Source organism: Neoarius graeffei, chromosome 3 (assembly GCF_027579695.1).
Source record: "Neoarius graeffei isolate fNeoGra1 chromosome 3, fNeoGra1.pri, whole genome shotgun sequence".
Classification (NCBI taxonomy): domain Eukaryota; kingdom Metazoa; phylum Chordata; class Actinopteri; order Siluriformes; family Ariidae; genus Neoarius; species Neoarius graeffei.
Genome location: NC_083571.1, coordinates 43328466 through 43350837, shown reverse-complemented (window position 1 = coordinate 43350837; position 22372 = coordinate 43328466). Strand labels below are relative to the sequence as shown.

Here is a 22372-nt window from a genome sequence, read left to right as displayed (position 1 = left end):
TCAAACTCAAATGTTTTCAGTGTATAGCAAAATCAAAAGTATTGTCTTGCTATTCCAATACTTTTGGAGGAGGACTGTAATATACAGTAGTAGAAGGTAAATCCTCTCCTGGCTTCCATGGCTTTCCATGGGGCTCTATTTCTGTCCTACCACCTCATTTTGTTTGCTATACACTTCTCAGTTTGCCACAGGATAGTAGAAGTTGCAGACAAATTGTTTTTGTTATAGAGATTTTAAGCCAAAACAACATGGAGGTATAATATATGATAATGGATTATAATGGATGTATTAAATACTGCATTTAACTCAATATGCCAGAAGACAAACAACAAAAATTTAAAATGGTCACACATGGAGACGCATTACATATACATGCAGTTCCCATAATGACCCAGTAAAAAGGTTTCTTGTTTTGATATACATTTCTAAAAAGCAGCAGCCACACATTGTTATTAGGACACTAGGGCTCGCTTCCAACTGGAAATAGCATTGGCAGGAGATTTGTATCGCATGAGATCTAATCTCTTCATAGGGGCCACGGTAGATGCAGAGAAGATATGACACAATGTGTACCTTTGTGTCACATGTATAAGTGTGAAAAAGCTACAGGCGGTAGAGAAGTTACCGGGCTGCACCTCATTCTCCATATTCATCAAAGACAGTGGGCACTGTGCCAGTGGACACCTGTAGCCATAATTTAATAGCAGAGCAAGGGCTAGTGTCTTGACAGAAGTGGCAGGGTTTATTCTCTGTCTGAAGAGAAAGAATAAAAATGCAAAGCTGGGGACAGAAATATACACCAAGCAACAAAAATATCGCAGGTGTGTAGGTCAAATACTGGTGTATGGGTAGTAATAATGTTTACATTAAATGACTGCAAAAATAAAAATCACACCTAATAATGTAGTTCTTAATCTCAAACCAGTGCACATTTATACTGTGCATTTTTGCTTTACAAAGAGAGAAAATTTGAAGGGCTTGTTACAGCAGGCTAAACATAAACGTATGAAGGGGAATATACAAGGAATCCACAAGCAAGGCTAGGAACTGTGGAAACACTAAATGAGCATTTTTGTATTATTTAATGCTACTAGTATTGGACAGAAAAGAAAGGCTCCATCTAGGCTCCCATGAAAGCAAACATATGCACCTTAACCTCCAATTAGCTCTTGTTAATTGGAGGTTAAGGTACTTACGTTGCTTTAAGACAATCCGTACAGTAAAATGGTGCTATGAACAGTATTTTGTCGTTTTCTCTTTACAAAGCTAGTGAAAGCACTAAAATAAATTAATTCTGTTCCCTGTTAATTATACTGTTGGAACAGCTACTTACTACTTGTTATCATTAAAGTGCAGTAAAATGTACTCAGGGAAACTTTGTTCCATAATGCGTGCTGACAATAAAATAAATGAAGCCGTAATGTACCCCCTTTGAACAATAAACAAGCCAAATAGGAACAAATTACATTAACTGTTTTGCCATGAAGACTTACACTGTATGGGTCAGTGTCTTGTGCTGTTCGTGACTGAGCATACTCAAAGAAATTCTGACAAAACTGCTGTATCTCACCTGCAGGGCAGAGGCACTTGGCTGAGCCATCTGGTCTGGATCGGCAGGTGGAGTTGTTCAGACAAGGGTTGTTCTTCACATCACAGGGGTCGTAGGGCAGTGTGCAGAGTGAGCCGGTGAAGAAGGGAGGGCAGGTGCAGGAGAACTTGCTGGGGTCATCTGATTCTACACACAAGGCCCCATTGAAGCAAGGAGATGAGACACATCCCTTTACCTCCTCTCCACAGTCAGGGCCAGTCCAGCCACGAGGGCATGAGCAACTGAGAGAAAGCACCTGACATTAGGTAACTATTTGAAATGGTTTAAAATAATTATAGGTGTTTGAAGTTTAAACAATCTAAAGCCTGATTTATACTTATTTTGGGTATCTCCCATAATACGTGCATGTAATGTGACACAAATAAATAGTCTCAATAAAAATCTCACAATTCAGTGCAGAATGAATGGAGAAGCAGCAAGGTAGTGGCTGAAATAACACTGAAAATCACTATAGTACTTCTAAATCACAGATACAGTCCTATTAGGTATTAAAATTGATCAGAGAGAGGACAGTTTGCAAAGGTGGCTCAAAAACTAGCACTGTACATTGCAAATTTAAAGAGAATACTACATACTGCAGTAGGGGTTATACTAATCTCTCTCTCTATATATATATGGAGAAGAAGCAAAGTAGTCACTATAGTACTTCTATATAGTACTATAGTGTATAGTACTTTGGCATTTACTATATTAGTAAATGCCAAACAGAAACATTTTCACTAGTGGTCCAAAAGTTTGAGACCACAAGTGAAAATATTTCTGTTTGGCATTTACACAAATCTTTTCACTGCAAATCGTTTTATGAGCAACAACTTGAGTAAAAAATAGAACATTTACATAAATTCCAGAGTTTATTTGTGTTCGGTGTATGCTTTTTTCACTTTAATGACAGTATGTACTTGAGCTTGCATTGGACTCCACAAGTTTGTGCAAAACCTTATAATCCAATTTATGCACATCAACTCCCTCGGAGTGTTATCTGAACACATGCTTCAATGGAATGGAAAAGACTCATAGACAATCTGACCTTTTGTACAAAGCAGTGATCATGGTCAATAACATATTTGCTTACATTTCAATAGTGCCCTAGAAATTGTTGATTCAAACATCTTGAATATTAAATATTAGAGATGTTGTACATCACCTTTTCCTGTTTTAGAATTTTCAAAATTCTAAAACCAGTTAATTTACAGTTTTAAATGAAAAGGGAAAAAAATCATCTAGCTTAGACTTTCGGACCCCACTGTATATATTATTGTTTAGAGCTGCAGCAGCTAAAAAAATCAACAAAATTCAATAATAAAAATATTTGGTAACAAATTTAATTATCAAGTATAAAATGAATAAAAACGGCAACTGATGGAAATAATGGAGCATATTATAACAGTGAAAACAGTACAATTTTCACTTAAGTATGAGAACTCTTTACATTACATGTCCTCATGACGTGAGTAATGTTTCAATTTGTAAGTTTTTGTTTGTGGGAATGTGAGAAGCAGTGGAAGGTCACATGACAAAATGTATAAAATGATCTTAGTAAATGGAAACATGGAATATATGCAAAGCTGTCTAATCGTTTTTATCATGAGAAAATTATAAAACACAATTTATGTTTGAACTTTATTTATTGTATTTCATTTGTAGATTGATTTGCTTCCTTCTAAATAAATGCTATATTTTGTAAATATTAATATGTTTCTAATAATAAACTGTTAGATAAAGTTGCCTATAATCCATGTTTTCACTGGCTAAAACTTTTTTTTAATGTGTATCCTCAAACATTTTTTTTTCTTGTTAATGACCCCTGGGGGCGGCACGGTGGTGCAGTGGTTAGCACTGTTGCCTCACAGCAAGAAAGTCCTGGGTTTGAACCCAGTGGCCGACGGGGCCTTTCTGTGTGGAGTTTGCATGTTCTCCCTGTTTCTGCATGGGTTTCCTCTGGGTGCTCCGGTTTCCCCCACTGTCCAAAGACATGAAATTAGGTTAACTGGCTACTCTAAATTGCCCATAGGTGTGAATGGTTGAGAGGAGTAAACCTCTATAAATAATCCAGTAGAAGACAATGGGAAACCACTACTGTAATCCTTCCCTAGAAACTTGGACCTGCCATCAGTAAGTAAGCTTTCACTCACAGTGCTTTCCTGGCAGATGGTACATTACAGCATGGATGTTGTCAACATTTCCAGCACCAAATGAGTCATGCCAAACCCAAATACCTGTTCTATATATGGTTACTCTTTTTGCCAAGGGACCATGCAAGCTGAGTCATATGAATGAAATTAAAATTAGTGCAGACCATTGACTAATCAAAAGCAATAATCACAAAGTCATCCTGCTCATTGCTAAGTGTTAGATTCTGTCTCTGAATTTTCACAGAAAATTGAATTGCTGACACATTTTCTTTAGGTGTGTGCACTGCCATTACAACAAACTTGCTTTCCTACTTCACCCTCTGAATGAGATACACAGCAGTGCAACACATTTGTTTTGTTTTGTTTTATTTATTTATTTATTTATTTATTTAAATACTGAATGATGCATTCCTACTTTTATTTAAAATTCAATTTCAAGTAGTGTTTGGCTATTTGTGTCTATCACTAGTCACCCAACAACCTCAGGGGGTAGTGTTACATGATTGAAAAAAAAAAACTATTATACTGATTTCAGACTTGTTACTGAGCCAGGCCATGTCATGCTGATTATACATGCTACATGAAAAATTAAACCGTGAGTAACATTACTGACAAAGTTATACTATACTGTTATATAGTACTCATTTATAATAGATTTCAGTCTTACCAAAAATCATTATCAAGTGAAATTCATAACATTTTGTTATGACCCAACACAAAAATGGAAGGCAAGCCATCACAGGTAAGTGAAATTGGAATTCCCTTCCATATAGTGCATACTCTCTCGCAGACTCCATACATACCCATATGCTCTCCTTAAAATTATTGCTCATTTTCAGAATCACTTTTCTCAGTGCTAATGTTACTACAACAGTAACTAAGCAGTTCTTCTCCTATACATTACCTCCATCTGTTTTCTGTGCCTTACTATACATCTATAATACAGCTGAAACTACTGTCATGCTGTTATCGAACCGTGTGATCTAAGAATCCAGCAGTGATGAGGTATACATTAAATTATTAAATTGAAGATCTGCTCCAACATAAAGAAGATTTGTGAATAGTTAAGAGGACTAACAGGTTAAATGCACCACTGGACTATGGAGTAATAAAATCCAGAAAGCTGAAAGTAGGACAGCGTGAGGTGAAAGCACTGAATCGGGATTATATTTACCAGGAGAGAGAGAGAGAGAGAGAGAGAGAGCTATGTGTGCATTTCACTTGGTGGCAGTGAGCTTACAGCTCTGGCTGTAAGCCATCTTCACATTCTTGCTTCCTCCCACTCCCCCACACTTTTCCTCTTTTCTTTTTCCTGTTGTGTGTGTGTGTGTGTGTGTGTGTGTGTGTGTGTGTGTGTGTGTGTGTGTGTGTGTGTGTGTGTGCGCCAACCACAGCTTTTTCAACTGAGTCATAGATTCAAACCTCTCTCTGCTGAATGTCACTGATTGATTAATTTGTTTTACCTGCCATCTGTCATTCATTTTCTGAGCCATTTACAGTCATTAATTTCAGAATGGAGCTGTTCCTGTTTAGTGTAGCAAGGCAGTCTTTGAAGGTTAGCAGATCTTGTGTTCTCATTCCTCTCTTTTTACCACTTGTTTTACTGGTCACAGATTAACTTACCTGTAAGCGTTGAGCAGGTTGGTACAAGTGCTATTATTTTTGCATGGGTTTGACGCGCACTCATTTGTCTCCATCTCGCAAAACTTGCCCTCAAAGCCCAGGTTGCAGCCACATTGGTAACTCTGAATCATAAAGAAAGAAAGAAAGAAAGAAAGAAAGAAAGAAAGAAAGAAAGAAAGAAAGAAAGAAAGAAAGAAGAGTATCAAAAGGAAACAGAGTGTAAACCAGAGCTACCCATATTTCACCCAAACATTGCCTTGACCTACATAAACGCAGTGCAGCTGCCAAGCACTTGCAAGGAGAGTAAATAGTGTTTGACTTTTATATGAAGCATGGAAATGAACTGAACAAAGCAGGCCCTAAATTTCTCAGGATGTGTACTATTTACAAGACCAAATACAAAATGGTTGGACTTCAAGAAATGGAATGATCTGCACTATACTAGGAAGGAGAGAGGATTCTATAGGAAGCGCGTGGGAGTGCAGAGCACACAGTAGAACAATTTAATATATTTTGGATAAATGTCATGTTGCTTAAATCCACCTACAGGCAGAAAATATCAGTTTAGTTCTTACGTGAAATGCAGCAATTGGTATGCAAATATCCTCCTTCAACCACTCACCATCGAGCATCATGACCTCAGGCATCATCATCACAGAATCAATAGTCTGATTTGATGCCACCATATTACTTGAGAAGGGCAAACCACAATGCATCATTCAATCAGCAAAGATGATTAGTGGTTGAAACCTGCCATTCCTCACCAAGCTTTACTCTAAGAAAACAGATCTTAAAACTGTTTTTGTCTCCTGTGACCCTCCTTACTCCCTTTTCCCAACAGTGCTCTTCAGCGGTGAGATACTAGACAATACAAACAAAAACATCTAGTCATGAAACATCAGACATTAATGTATGCATATTTAAAAAAAAATCTTATTATGGAAAATATAGGACTTCTACTGAAGCCCTGAAACCCACATTATTTTCCCTGAAGTTTCCCTGCTATGTTGTTACATTAACATAAGATAATTTTGAGTTATTGTCTTGTTATTTCAAAATACACTATATTACCAAAAATTTCCAGAGTAATACACCCATATGTGCTTGTTGACCATCACAGTCTAGATTTAGGGCCCCTTTGCTGTTATAATAGCCTCCACTCTTCTTTGAAGGCTTACTACTATATTTTGGAACCTGTTTGTGGGAATTTGCACCTATTCAGCAACAAGACCATTAGTGACATCAAGCACTGATGTTGGGCAAGGAGGGCTGGGATTCTAGTTCATCAGTTCAGTGGGGTTGAGGTAAGGCTACGCATATTCTTCTTTGGCACACCATGGTCTTCGTAGATCTGGCTCTGTGCACAGGGGTATTGTCAAGCTGAAATAGATTTGGGCTTTTTGGTTCCAGTGAAGGGAACTGTAAAGCTACAGCAAACAAAGACATCCCATACAACTGCGTATTTTCAACTTTGTGGCAATGATTTGGGGAAGAACTACATATGGGTAGGATGGTCAGGTGCCAAAAACTTTTGGTCATATAGTGCATGTTATTATTTCAAATTATCTTGTTATATAAAGATTTCCATGTATTCACAAAACACAAATTGCACATTTCAAATGTCACTCCTGCAGACAATTCTAAATAAACTGCATATTTAGGGAATAAAAGCAGTAGTTGAAATGGAATTATAAACCTTCATTATGCTGTCATTACTTGCCAATATGTGAATAATTTTATTTGTTATTACATATGAAATGAATAAGGGGGTCACATTGTCACTGGGGATCTGGCAAATTATCTCAGCTAAGAGTGCTGGAGACCCAAATAACATGCCTTTAATACACTAGTGGGGTGCTGCTCAACTCTGCCTGACATAATTTGAGCTCTGCAGGCCTTATTCATAATGGAGGAGGCACAATTCCATGCACTGGTAAATTTGATGTCTGCAGGAGACTCCCTTCCTGAAACAGCAGCAATACAACACAATCTTATTTTGACTACAGCAAAACCCTCCAACAAGTATGGAGGAGCATTTTTTAAACTCAAATTCATAAACATCCACACACAATCTATAATTATACAGTTGTGATGAGAGGTTTCAGGGGTTTTTCTAGAAAAATGTAGTATGAGGGCGCTCACCATGGCGAGGGAGCAAAGCGACCGAGCATGGGGGTGGGGTAGGAGATGGTGCAGAAGGGGGGGCCCCCCCTTCCCTCGTGCGAAGCCTTTGAAAAATTGAGGCTACAATGGGACATTCTGAGGCTATCTGAGAGGAAAATTGTAACAAATTGTTTATTTGTCAACATCTCATTCTTATTATCTCTAGCTGCTTTATCCTGTTCTACAGGGTCACAGGCAAGCTGGAGCCTATCCCAGCTGACTACGGGCAAGAGGTGGGGTACACCCTGGACAAGTCGCCAGGTCATCACAGGGCTGACACATAGACACAGACAACCATTCATACTCACATTCACACCTACGGTCAATTTAGAGTCACCAGTTAACCTAACCTGCATGTCTTTGGACTGTGGGGGAAACCGGAGCACCTGGAGGAAACCCACGCGGACACGGGGAGAACATGCAAACTCTGCACAGAAAGGCCCTTGCCGGTCCACGGGGCTCGAACCCGGACCTTCTTGCTGTGAGGCGACAGCGCTAACCACTACACCACTGTGCCGCCCTTGTCAACATTGAAAAAGAAAATAAAACTTTGTCACAAACAACACTTAATTCAAATTCTAATACCTCATAATTCAAATTCAGATTACACATAATACTAATTCCTCATGACTCGCCATCGGAAACATCTTTATCTGCTTTGTGACAGAAAAAAGAAGTCATCTTCTTCTGTCCCGGACAGTCTTTGTTTTTTTCCATTTCGTGCCACGGGATGACATCTTTAAATGCCCAAGTGTCATCAAAAACAACTCGCGAAGTTCTTCTATCAAAAGCTCTTGCGCCGGTGGGTGAAAGGTCATTCAGTCTCAAGAAATCTCGCTCTACAAGTCAGCTGACCTTGTATGTAACTTATGTCAAATCTCGCGAGAGCAGCTGCGACAACTAAACAACATGGCGCCTCGGTCTGTAAAATGCCAATTCGGATAGTTTTTGCACCATCTACTATGATTGGAATATTTTTGGACTAATTATAACGTATTATGATGATCAGACACATTGTCACGTGGTGTTGTTGGGATGTTTTCATGGAGAAAAGATCATTTTGAGAAAGATTGCATGTTGTGCAGTAGCATATAAGTTCATGGCCTAAGTGTGACTTGGGGTTCAATTGGCATTTCGGTAAGGGGGCACACGCCGAGAGTAAGAGGGCGCAGTGCCCCTGTTCCCCGGTTTAGACAAAAGCATGAGTTTACAGACACGGATATGCAGGTCATCATGGATATTGGGCTTTCAATTATTTATTTGAACTGTTCTTTTTCTGTGGTAGAATGATTGTACAACATATATCTATAAAGGGGTGGTGGTGGTGGTGGTGTGTTGTTTAGCTAGTAAGTTTCACCTTGATCAGACAGTTTTGGTAGCCACAAGTTACTGGCAGGATTCTGGCTGGATATTTGACCATTCTTCTTGGCAGAACTGGTAGAGTTAAATTAAATTTGTTGGTTTCCTGAACATTTAGGTACAGTCCACTTGTTTTCAATAGGGTTTGAAGTCAGGACTTGTTTTAAGCTTAATGCAAGCCTGCTTTATTCATTCCACAGCCAACTTAGAGCTTTGTGTGTTTGGGGTCATTGTCCTGTTGGAACATCCAATTGTGCCCAAGTTTCTGATGGTTTGAGGTTATGCTGAAGAATTCTGAGGTTGTCCTCCTTCTCCATTATTCCACTTTGGGCAATGCACCACTCCCACTAGCAGCAAAACAGCACTAGACCATGCTGCAATCACCACCATGCTTAACAGTTGGTAAAGATTTCCTCTGTACCTCTAGTCACTGCAACAAAACAACTCAATCTGACCATAAAACCTTTCTCCAGAAGGCTTTGTCTGTGTGGTCAGCTGCAAACGTTAGTCAAGCTTGAAAGTGTTGATTTTGGAGCAGGGCTTCTTTTTTGTATGGCAGCTTCTCAGTTCATGGAGATGTACAGTATAACTTGCTTAACTATATACAGTGACACTGGTGTTCCAGCAGCTTCCAGTTCATGGCAGGCCTGTGTCTTGATAGTTTCTGGGTTTTTCCTGACAATCTGAACCAATTTCCTTTCAGCTGACAGTGACACTTTGGGTCTTCTTCGAGCAAAGTGGCTTGGCAAAGTGGATATACCTCCCAATAACTTGTACTTACATAAAATTATTTGAACTAATGATCTTGGAATCTGCAGTTGTTTAGAAATGGCTCCAAGAGACATTCCTGACTTGTGTAAATCTATGTTCCTCTTTCTCACACTGAGCTCCTTGGACTTGGACTGATGTGCCATGTCACAAAGCAAAGGTTTCTCAAAGTGGTTACACAAACCTGACAAGTAATTTAGGATACTTCAGTAGTCTCCTCAGTCACGAGATCTGAGTCTAATAGAGCATCTTATAGGTAGCATTATGGGAGATTCAAAGCAATAATGTGCAGCTGATAAATCTGCAGCAATTTCTATTGCAATCATGTAAACATGGACTAGAATCTTCAAACACATTGCACCTTACCCTTACAGCAATGTGGGGTCCTACCCAATATTACAGTGCACACTCACACACACACACATATATATATATATATATATATATATATATATATATATATATATATATATATATATATATATATATATATATATATACAACCCCGATTCCAAAAAAGTTGGGACAAAGTACAAATTGTAAATAAAAACAGAATGCAATGATGTGGAAGTTTCAAAATTTCATATTTTATTAAGAATAGAACATAGATGACATATCAAATGTTTAAACTGAGAAAATGTATCATTTAAAGAGAAAAATTAGGTGATTTTAAATTTCATGACAACAACACATCTCAAAAAAGTTGGGACAAGGCCATGTTTACCACTGTGAGACATCCCCTTTTCTCTTTACAACAGTCTGTAAACATCTGGGGACTGAGGAGACAAGTTGCTCAAGTTTAGGGATAGGAATGTTAACCCATTCTTGTCTAATGTAGGATTCTAGTTGCTCAACTGTCTTAGGTCTTTTTTGTCGTATCTTCCATTTTATGATGCGCCAAATGTTTTCTACGGGTGAAAGATCTGGACTGCAGGCTGGCCAGTTCAGTACCCGGACCCTTCTTCTACGCAGCCATGATGCTGTAATTGATGCAGTATGTGGTTTGGCATTGTCATGTTGGAAAATGCAAGGTCTTCCCTGAAAGAGACGTCGTCTGGATGGGAGCATATGTTGCTCTAGAACCTGGATATACCTTTCAGCATTGATGGTGTCTTTCCAGATGTATAAGCTGCCCATGCCACACGCACTAATGCAACCCCATACCATCAGAGATGTAGGCTTCTGAACTGAGCGCTGATAACAACTTGGCTCGTCCTTCTCCTCTTTAGTCCGAATGACACGGCGTCCCTGATTTCCATAAAGAACTTCAAATTTTGATTCGTCTGACCACAGAACAGTTTTCCACTTTGCCACAGTCCATTTTAAATGAGCCTTGGCCCAGAGAAGACGTCTGCACTTCTGGATCATGTTTAGATACGGCTTCTTCTTTGAACTATAGAGTTTTAGCTGGCAGCGGCGGATGGCACGGTGAATTGTGTTCACAGATAATGTTCTCTGGAAATATTCCTGAGCCCATTTTGTGATTTCCAATACAGAAGCATGCCTGTATGTGATGCAGTGCCGTCTAAGGGCCTGAAGATCACGAGCACCCAGTATGGTTTTCTGGCCTTGACCCTTACGCACAGAGATTCTTCCAGATTCTCTGAATCTTTTGATGATATTATGCACTGTAGATGATGATATGTTCAAACTCTTTGCAATTTTACACTGTCGAACTCCTTTCTGATATTGCTCCACTATTTGTCGGCGCAGAATTAGGGGGATTGGTGATCCTCTTCCCATCTTTACTTCTGAGAGCCGCTGCCACTCCAAGATGCTCTTTTTATACCCAGTCATGTTAATGACCTATTGCCAATTGACCTAATGAGTTGCAATTTGGTCCTCCAGCTGTTCCTTTTTTGTACCTTTAGCTTTTCCAGCTTCTTATTGTCCCTGTCCCAACTTTTTTGAGATGTGTTGCTGTCATGAAATTTCAAATGAGCCAGTATTTGGCATGAAATTTCAAAATGTCTCACTTTCGACATTTGATATGTTGTCTATGTTCTATTGTGAATACAATATCAGTTTTTGAGATTTGTAAATTATTGCATTCCGTTTTTATTTACAATTTGTACTTTGTCCCAACTTTTTTGGAATTGGGGTTGTACTATCACAACTAGAGATTAATGAAATACAACAACGATGCTACGGCAAGGGGGAGCCAGGAAGACAGGTCAGCGGGGAGATGTCATCATCCCCACAACCAGAGATTGGGTACCAAGCCCCAACAACTAACAGCCTCAACACAAGAGCTGCTGACCTGAGAAGGAAGATCGTGACCCAACTGGAAACCTGGAGCCCCCGACGAATACCGAAGCTGAGTTGCCAAGTACCTTCAGAAGATCTACTAGTAGATGTGAATGCTGCTCTGAAGACAATCTCCACAAGAACCATCACTGAGACCAACAAGCTGATACACAGTACAGCAACAGTAATCATGGAGATGCTTGGACACAAGGTGGGCTCGGGACATAACAAACAGTATCCACCATGAAAGAGACGATTAGAGGCCAAGATAAAGGCAGCACAGAGAGAAGTTAGCCAGCTAGCTGAACTACAGAAAGGGAACATGGTGAATAAAGGGGCACCCAGGAAGTACAACTCACTCTCCATACCAGAGGCACTCGAAACTGCCAAACAGCGACTAACAGCTCTGGCCACCCGGTTGAAGAGATACACCAAGGAGGGAGAGGCCAGGAGAATAAACAAGCTGTTCTCCACTGAACCAGCCAAGGTGTACTCTCAGTGGCAGGGGAACAACAACCGGTCAGACCCACCAAGAGCTGAGGTGGAAAAATACTGGAAAGACATATGGGAAAGAAAGGCATCACACAACACCGATGCCCAATGGTTAGTGGACCTAAGAGCTGACCACAGCAACCTCCCAGAACAAGAACCAGTAACCATCTCAATGGCAGACGTCCAAGAAAGAGTGTCAAAGATGAAGAGCTGGACAGCACCAGGCCCCGATATGATCCATACGTACTGGCTGAAGAAGCTAACTGCACTCCATGAACGCCTAGCAGCACAGATGAACCAGCTGCTGAGGGATGGAACCCACCCAGAATGGTTAACCCAAGGCAGGACAGTCCTAATCATGAAGGACCCCCAGAAGGGACCCATCCCATCCAACTACCGGCCAATTACCTGTCTCTGCACAACATGGAAGGCCCTGTCAGGCATCATTGCGGCAAAAATGAGTAAGCATGTGGCTCAATACATGAGCGAGGCACAGAAAGGAATTGGCAGTAACACCAGAGGAGCCAAGCACCAGCTACTGGTCGATAGAACAGTCGCCCGAGACTGTAAGAAGAGACAGACCAACCTGTGCACTGCCTGGATTGACTACAAGAAAGCCTACGACTCAATGCCACACACATGGATACTGGAATGTCTGGAACTGTATAAGATCAACAGGAACCTAAGGACCTTCATCCAGAACTCAATGGAAATGTGGAAGACAACCCTAGAGGCCAACTCAAAACCCATTGCCCAAGTCAACATCAAGTGCGGCATATACCAAGGAGATGCGCTATCACCACTGCTGTTCTGCATAGGCCTGAACCCCCTCAGTCAGATCATCACGAAGAGCGGCTACGGGTACCGATTCCGTAGTGGGGCAACAATCAGCCACCTGCTCTACATGGATGACATCAAGCTGTATGCCAGGAACGAGCGAGAAATAGACTCGCTGATCCACACCACCCGGATCTACAGCGATGACATAGGGATGTCATTCGGATTGGACAAGTGTGGCCGGATGGTCTCAAAGAGAGGCAAGATGATCCGGACTGAGGGGATTGACCTACCAGAGGACAACATAGGTGATATCCAAGACAGCTACAAGTACCTTGGCATCCCACAGGCTAATGGAAACCATGAAGAGGCCACAAGGAAGTCAACCACAGCCAAATGCCTCCAGAGAGTAAGGCAGGTCCTGAAAAGTCAGCTGAATGGTAAGAACAAGGTCCAAGCCATCAACATGTACGCACTACCAGTCATCAGATACCCCGCTGGTATCATAAACTGGCCAAAGGAGGAGATAGAAGCCACAGATATCAAGACTAGAAAGCTCCTCACCATGCATGGAGGGTTCCACCCCAAGTCCAGCACCCTGAGACTATACACTAAGCGGAAAGAGGGAGGCCGAGGGCTAGTGAGCGTCAAGACCACGGTCCAGGATGAAACATCGAAAATCCGAGAATACATCAGAAAGATGGCCCCAAAGGATGAACTGCTAAGTGAATGTCTCAGGCAGCAGAACCCTGATGAGAGTGCAGAGGAGGAGGAGGAACAGACAACCTGGAGAGACAAACCCCTACATGGCATGTACCACCGTCAGATAGAGGAAGTGGCTGATATCAAGAAATCCTACCAGTGGCTGGATAATGCAGGACTGACAGACAGCACAGAGGCACTAATCATGGCAGCACAAGAACAGGCCATAAGCACAAGAGCCATAGAGGCCAGGATCTACCAGAGTAGATCAGACCCAAGATGCAGACTGTGCAAAGAAGCCCCTGAAACAGTCCAGCACATAGTAGCAGGGTGTAAGATGCTAGCTGGATCAGCGTACATGGAGAGGCACAACCAAGTGGCTGGGATAGTATACAGGAACATCTGCAACCAGTATGGAATAGAAGTACCCAAGTCCCAATGGGCCATACCACAGAAGGTGGCTGAGAACAACAGGGCTAAGGTTCTGTGGGACTTCAGCTTCCAGACTGACAAACAGATCCTGGCTAACCAACCGGACATAGTGGTGGTGGACAAAGAGCAGAAGAGCGTGGTGGTGATAGATGTGGCGATCCCAGCTGACGCCAACATCAAGAAGAAGGAACATGAGAAACTTGAGAAGTATCAAGGGTTGAAAGAGCAGCTGGAACGGATGTGGAAGGTCAAGGGTTGCGTGGTCCCTGTGGTAGTGGGGGCACTTGGGGCAGTAACCCCCAAACTGGGAGAGTGGCTCCAGCAAATCCCAGGAACAACATCTGAAGCCTCAGTCCAGAAGAGTGCAGTACTAGGAACATCGAAGATACTGCGCAGAACCCTCAAACTCCCAGGCCTCTGGTAGAGGACCCGAGCTTGAGGATGACATGGATACCACCCCCCCGCTGAGGGTGAGAAGGAGATTTATATATATACACACACACACCCATACGAAAAAGAACAGTAAAGAACTTATAAGAGTTTACCACTGTCTTAGTAGTAAATCCTTATAAATATAAGGATAAATCCTTATAAGGATTTATAAATAAATATATATGCCATGTATGATTTATTCCTGAAAGTGGCCCATTTTGCATTTTCCTCATACAAATTTTTTATGAAAATCTAGTATGTATGAAGTGAACATTGTGCATGGTTTTTACAGATAATGTGTATGATGAATTACACCGTCTTTGTATGCTTCATGTAATGTTTGTAGTTTTAAATTATATTTTACAGTTTAAAATGTATATGCCTTTTATATGTAAATCCACATATGTTTGTGTTGGATTTACATATAAAAGGCATGTACATTTTAAACTGTAAAATGCTGTGGACCAAAAATGGCTTAAAAAAATAATGAAATGTTTCAACTTTCAAAAAATACTATAAACAGAAGTAAGCCATAATAAATGAAACAAAGTCAATATTTGGTGTGAGATGACCCTTTGCTTAAAAAAAAAAAAAGTAGTCTCCGGTACAATTAGTGAAGATTTATAAGGAAATGAACTGTAGGTTTTATTGAGCACCTTGCAGAACCAGGCACAGTTCTTCTGGACACGTTTACTGTCACACTTTCTCCTTAATTTTGCAGCAAAACCCAGTAGCCTTCATTATGTTTTTTTTTAATCTAAAAAGTGGTCTATTATGTAATATGCTGCTCAGATTTTTTTTTCCTGTATCATTTAATTTTGTGCTGGAAAACAAATTACTAATTCTAATAGGTTTTTGTGCTGACTCAATAATGTAGAAGTCATAAAATAGAAATCTATAACAAAATTTGTATGAAAAAAATAGGGTGTCTAAGGCTTTTGCACAGTACTGTATATATATATATATATATATATATATATATATATATATATATATATATATATATATATATATATATCCATCCATTATCTGTAGGGATGCAGCAGTACATGGTATGTTATCGAATCATTCAGTACACCCCCTGTGGTTCAATCTGCACATGTGAACCTTGGTATTACAGTATACCTGTCAGTTTTCTATTATTACCAAAACTTGCAGACTACATGTATATTGTACATTGTGTTGCAGACTACATGTATATTGTACATTCAGCTCAATGGAACATTGTCAGAGCCTATCAGAATTTCCCTGGAACCTATCAGCACTCTGTATGCAAATACAACTTGGAGAAGAGAGGTGAAATTAAAAATATTCTCTCAGCCCTAGAATAAAAATGGCCCATGATATGGTATGTATCATGATTCTTGGTCCACGATAATGGTGCGGTTTTGTTATCTTTGTATTTAAGGAAAAAAATTAAAACAGCACACTTTAAAAAATTAATTCTTTATTTTGCCTATGGACAAATAAAACTTTCCATTCAGAAAAATGGCAGCATGACTGAGCCGGCCTGGTTTCTGACTCTATTGTATGATATCAATGAAAGAAAAATATTAAAATTAAAAGTTATTCTTACTGTAACTTTGACAACCTGTAGCCTTTGCCTTCTCTATTTTAAATAAACAGGGTACATATTGTATAAGCAATATTAAGTGTAAAAATAAAGTGCAACATCAAGTTGGTAACCTATATGAGATATCTAGTCCTTTTTGCTGAGATTCTTATGTAAAAAAAATAAGCATGTCCACATTCTCTGAATCAAGAAGAGAATGGCTTACACTGACAATGTTCCCTGTGATGGAGAAAACTCTTTCACTTGCAGAGGTTCCAGGGACACATGTTTTGCAACATGGGGGAACTTTGACTGGTTTGTGTTCCACTACACAAAAGGATCACAATCCATACGAAGGCAGTCTGCTGCCTTGTATGACGTGACCTCCTCCTCAAGTAATTTTGGAAAAGGGCTCAGTCTGCTCCTTTACTTTGAAAAGCTCCCCAAATAACTCTGATATGGTGGTCTTATTTTGAAGAGGGGATAATTGTCAGACCTGTGCGCTTTGGCGCGTGCACCAGGACTATCGGGTGCGCTCCAGACTGCGCACGCGCCAAGTAGACCCTCGCATGTGTGCTGTTAATGACGCACACCTGCGCATGATTAAGGTGCAATCTGTGCACCTATATAAAGACTGTTTAAATGCATGCGCAGGGCGAAGTATTACGTGACGTTTGTACACTTTACCGAGGCTTATTTCTCCTGGTTTTCCTGGTTCTTGTTTGCGCTTTCTTTCTTGCCTATGATACTTTGTGCCTCACCCAACCCTTTGCTTGTTTCCTCATTAATGATTCATGCCTGTTGATTTGGATTTGTCTGCCTGTAATCTCTTTCATGATAAATACCTATTCTACACCTAAATCCGTCTCTACTACCAATCCCTGACAATAATGAGGATGAATTTTCTTCCATTATAGATGGCCCTGCTTGCACTGCTTGAATCTGCAAGCACAATAGCTTATTATTATTATTATTATTATTATTATTAGAGCGGCAACTACAATTATTGACAGTCCATAATTATCGGCACCTTTTCAGATTTACCAATAAAAAAACAACTTTACAAAAGTGAGTTTTAGTTACAGCAGTTATTACTGGTTAATTAATCAACCAGAAGACCCCCCCTTTGACCTTGTCATCTGATGACACAACTTGTTACCTGGGATGGATTTTTTTTTTAATCATCACGATCAGCAATTTGAGGAAAACCTGGGCGCTGTCATTGCAGTTAAGCATGGTGGAAAGCTCATACATGTTTTTATTTATCATTCACTGATATTTCATGATCCTTGTTGAAACCTACTTTGTTTCTTTCATTTGACAGTCGCCATTTTGTATCTAAACGCGTGTTTGAGAAGTTACGTGAGGTATGGATAATAGTGATCACTTTCACCCGTGTTCACCATTATCAACACCCTGTGGAATTACAGTAAGTGACCTTTACAACTGTTATGTATCGATCTTTTGTGTAACATGGTTGAAGTAGATGAAGTACTTTAAAAAAAAGATAAGTGCTGCGATTTATATATTTTTTTCTGATTTATAAAATAATGGAATGCTTAGAGTATTTGGAATCCTTTTGCAATAAATAGAATTAGACCAGAATTAAATTCCTAGCGCATAAGAAAAATGCTTGAAATATTCAGATTTTTCTATTCCATTCAGAATTTTTTTTTGCAGTTTGTTGTAAATATCTACCACATATTACAATATCAGTAGACATTTTTTATGTTTAGATGTAAAAATATAAAGTTTTGGTTCAAGGAATGACATGCGACCTTTGACCTGGATTTTTATGTGGTTACAATGTCAATTGCCTGTTGACATTTATTGGTAAACTACAAATTAATACAAACAACAAATGATTAACAAACTGTGATCTATGAAAATACTTAGAAAGTGGAACAAAAAGATTTTCTGACACAGGTTAAGCTTCATCAATTAATTTGTTTACAAACATTAGAATTACTTCATTTATGATATTTATATAAAATATATTTTGTACTAAATATAAAAGTTTATGTAAAACAAATGAAACACTCCCATAAAGCTGACTATTAAACTATGTGTATTATGACCTATCACACATCCCATCACGGGAGGTGCTTTTGGGAATGCACCAGGCAGGATATATCTAAGGTTGATTCCTCGCAGAGAGCTTTTAAAAGGTCTGGGAAGTAATGACTACCATGAAATGAAATATTACCTTGCATTAGGCTAACTAATATCAGTGTAAGCCCCCACTTTGAGATACCCCTCAAAGAAAGATTTCAAACTTTAACTTGGAGGCTAATTAGCCTAAAATGTATTGTAAATAATGCATAGTAACACTATGTTAAATTATAAATATTATATAGCACTGTAATCTAAAATAAACAGCAATTAAACTAATTAATTTTAATTAGTTTTTTTTTCATTTCCGTTTCCGGTTGAGAGTACGTCGTGCGCATTCTGGCTGCCGCTTCTCACCGGAGCTTTTTTATTTTTTAATTTAATTTTTATTTCCTTTTTTATTTTTACTTTTTATTTTTTTTTAAATTTTTTTCTGTGTGTTTGTGTAGTTTGATGTTTGTTTGAGTGTTTTAGTCTGCCAGTTGTAGTGTAGCTCCGGACCCAGTTTTGGGCGTCAGTTCCCTCCAGGCCTTGGTTTGCTGTGGGTGATGCCTGTGCTCCCAGCTATGGACTGCTGCAAACTCGTTGCTCATTTTAACATCATGGTTGTCCAGCGCTCTGTTCTTTAATGCTTGGCGTGATGTTCCGGGTGATGTTGCTTGGTGGCGTCGCGGTAGCTGTGCAGGCGGTTTGGGATGTACCAGCGCTCTGCGTGGCGGTGCTTCTGTGCTCGCTTTGTGGATCCATGGCGTGGTGTTCGAGTGATGTTGCTGGCGGTGTTGCGGCAGCTGTGCTGGCGGTGTGGGACTTGTTTTCGTGCGCCTTTTGGTGGGACTGTGGCTGCTACACCGCTGGAATGACATCCTGATCCCTATTTGGGGGACTTTTTTTTTTGTCCATAATTGTAAAGTGTCCTTGGGTTTTAGAAAGGCACTATATAAATTGAACCTATTATTATTATTATTATTATTATTATTATTATTATTATTTAATTACCTATTGGCATCTTGTTCAACTGAAACCGAAACCCAACGGCAGGAATTATCTCATCTCATTATCTCTAGCTGCTTTATCCTGTTCTACAGGGTCGCAGGCAAGCTGGAGCCTATCCCAGCTAACTACGGGCGAAAGGCGGGGTACACCCTGGACAAGTCGCCAGGTCATCACAGGGCTGACACATAGACACAGACAACCATTCACACCTACGGTCAATTTAGAGACACCAGTTAACCTAACCTGCATGTCTTTGGACTGTGGGGGAAACCGGAGCACCCGGAGGAAACCCACGTGGACACGAGGAGAACATGCAAACTGCGCACAGAAAGGCCATCGCCGGCCACAGGGCTCAAACCCGGACCTTCTTGCTGTGAGGCGACAGCGCTGTTTATACAAATGGGAGTCATTCAGGCTTCAGCCATGTTTTTGCTTGGCGTTAGCAAATTACAGGTTTTAGCTTTCTCCTGAAATGTTTTCTTTTAATTCTTTTTCCTCAGGGTAGTAAAACTTGCTTTCGCTGTGAAGACTGTCGTTATCACTATCCATGCTGTAAAATTAACGCTATTCTCTTGAGAAATGCTGGCAAAAATTTATAAGATTTTTGATAATCTTATAAATAAATCTTATAAAAAAAAGATAAATGTTGACAAAAAATGCTACTATGTTTGTTGTTGTGAATGAGTGAGTCACCAGAGGTCCGTAACTGGGGTCCATACCATAGGATACGGACCTGCTCGCCAGCCAATCAGAGCACAGGATTTGGACTGCGAAAAAAATAAATGTATGTTATTTACCAGCTGGGAGGTCCGTATCGTGAAATACCGTGACCGAGGTCTTGAAAGTACTGACCGTGGCCCTCTGGGCCAAGGTCAGTATTTAAGGCCGAGGTCACAGTATTTCACCATATGGACCGACCTTAAGCTGGTAAATAATATATTTATTTTTTTCTTTACCAAATTCTAACAGAAAACGAAACCACCCGAAAGGGAAAACCGAGTTGAGCCGCCATTTTGAATCCTCATTCCCAGCTGTAATGCAAATGGCTTCCTCCTCAGTATACAAGTGCACTTCCATGGCAGGAAAAAAACTACATTTTGCTACCTATGTAGTCCCCTATTTATACAAACAGGAGTCATTCAGGATTCAGCCATGTTTTTGCTCGGCGTTAGCAATTTAGAGGTTTTTAGCTTTCTCCTGAAATGTTTTCTTTTATTTCTTCTTCCTCAGGGTAGTAAAACTCGCTTTCGCTGTGAAGACTGTCGTCATCACTATCCATGCTGTAAAATTAATGCTATTCTCCTGAGAAATGCTGGCAAAAATTTATAAGATTTTTGATAACCTTATAAATAAATCTTATAAAAAAAAGATAAATGTTGACAAAAAATGCTACTATGTTTGTTGTTGTTGTGAATGAGTGAGTCGCCAGAGGTCCGTAACTGGGGTCCGTATCTGGGGTCCATACCGTAGGATACGGACCCGCTTGCCAGCCAATCAGAGTGCAGGATTTGATGGAAACCGCACCACGAAAAAAAATAATGCCATTTATTTACCAAAACCTACCAAGAACATTTGTGAAATCAGGCATTTCATACCACTGAACAAAAAAACAAGCGGAACCACCCGGGATTTCAAACACACAGTCTGTGGTAGCTTCCATTTCGTTGGCGCGCGTTGGAGCTCATGAGAACACGGACAGGAATGGTCTTTCATTATTACTCACGTAGCCGTTGATACCTAACCTCCATATCAAACAGCAATGTTGACCAGTGTGAAAACTCCAGTACGATCGTGCAGCACTTTGAACATCTCCCAAATGATACGATCACAGGCACTGTCCCTCACGGATCACTCCGTTAAGTCCGATGTGAAGAATGGGGAAGAAAGCTTTTAGGTTTTCTGCTCCAACTACATGGAATTATTTGCAGTCAGAGGTTAAACTCCAAAATCTGGTATCTCTGAATGTATTTAAGTCCATGATAAATCCCATTGTATAGAGGCTTCATGAGTGCAAATGTTTTATTTGAATGGAAATGCCTTATTTGATCTTGACCTGATTTTGTAAATTCAGTTGTTTATTGTGACAATGTGCTGAAACTGTTTTTTTTGTGCTGCCATTCTTGGCCAGGTCTCTCTTGTAAAAGAGATATTCGATCTCAATGGGACAAACCTGGTTAAATAAAGGTTATAATAATAATTAAAGCTGCTAGCGGCCTTGACGGGCCCTCGCACGTGTGGTTCCGCAACCCAGGACATTCCGCCACCCAACAAAACAGTCACATGTCATATATTCATCAAATGTTCAAAGGTGATGTGCATGTTGCAAATGCCATGACTGCTTGACGGATGAGAGATAGTCTTTGTCTGTCTGTGTGTGTGTGTGTGTGTGTGTGTGTGTGTGTGTGTGTGTGTGTGTTTCTGTGGTGTGAAAATGTACATTTATATATGTACAAAATTATACATGTGTCTCCTCCTTATCTCTATCTCACACTGTAATCTGAAGTCATCTTAGCTTTCCTGTGTCTGCAGTGTGTGTGTGTACATGCAGAGTTTTCATATGTCTGCAACAAAATGCACAATGATGGCAGGTCACAATTATTGTGTGTGTGTGTGTGTGTGTGTCAGAGGGAGAGAGAGAGAGAGAGAGAGAGAGAAGGTGTGTGTGAAGGAGAGAGAGTGTGCTCATAGATGTTGCGTGTGCATGTGAGTGCGTACTTGTGAGAGAGTGTATACACTGAGTGCAGAATTATTAGGCAAGTGAGTATTTTGACCACAACATCCTTTTAATGCATGTTGTCCCACTCCAAGCTGTTTAGGCTTGAAAGTCTACTACCAATTAAGTATATCAGGTGCTGTGCATCTGTGTAATGAGAGGGGGTGTGGTCTAATGACATCAACACCCTATATCAGGTGTGCATAATTATTAGGCAACCTCTTTTCCTCTGGCAAAATGGGTCAGAAGAGAGATCTGATAGACTT

General features: G+C 40.1%; 1 protein-coding gene across 1 annotated transcript in view; it reads right to left on the bottom strand.

Moving 5' to 3' along the window:
- The window catches only part of eys (eyes shut homolog), an 877903-nt gene that overhangs the window by 419490 nt on the left and 436041 nt on the right, over window positions 1–22372 (bottom strand). The window contains 2 exon segments of the mRNA XM_060915649.1: window positions 1571–1830; window positions 5365–5486. Coding sequence (XP_060771632.1) covers window positions 1571–1830; window positions 5365–5486 — 382 coding nt within the window.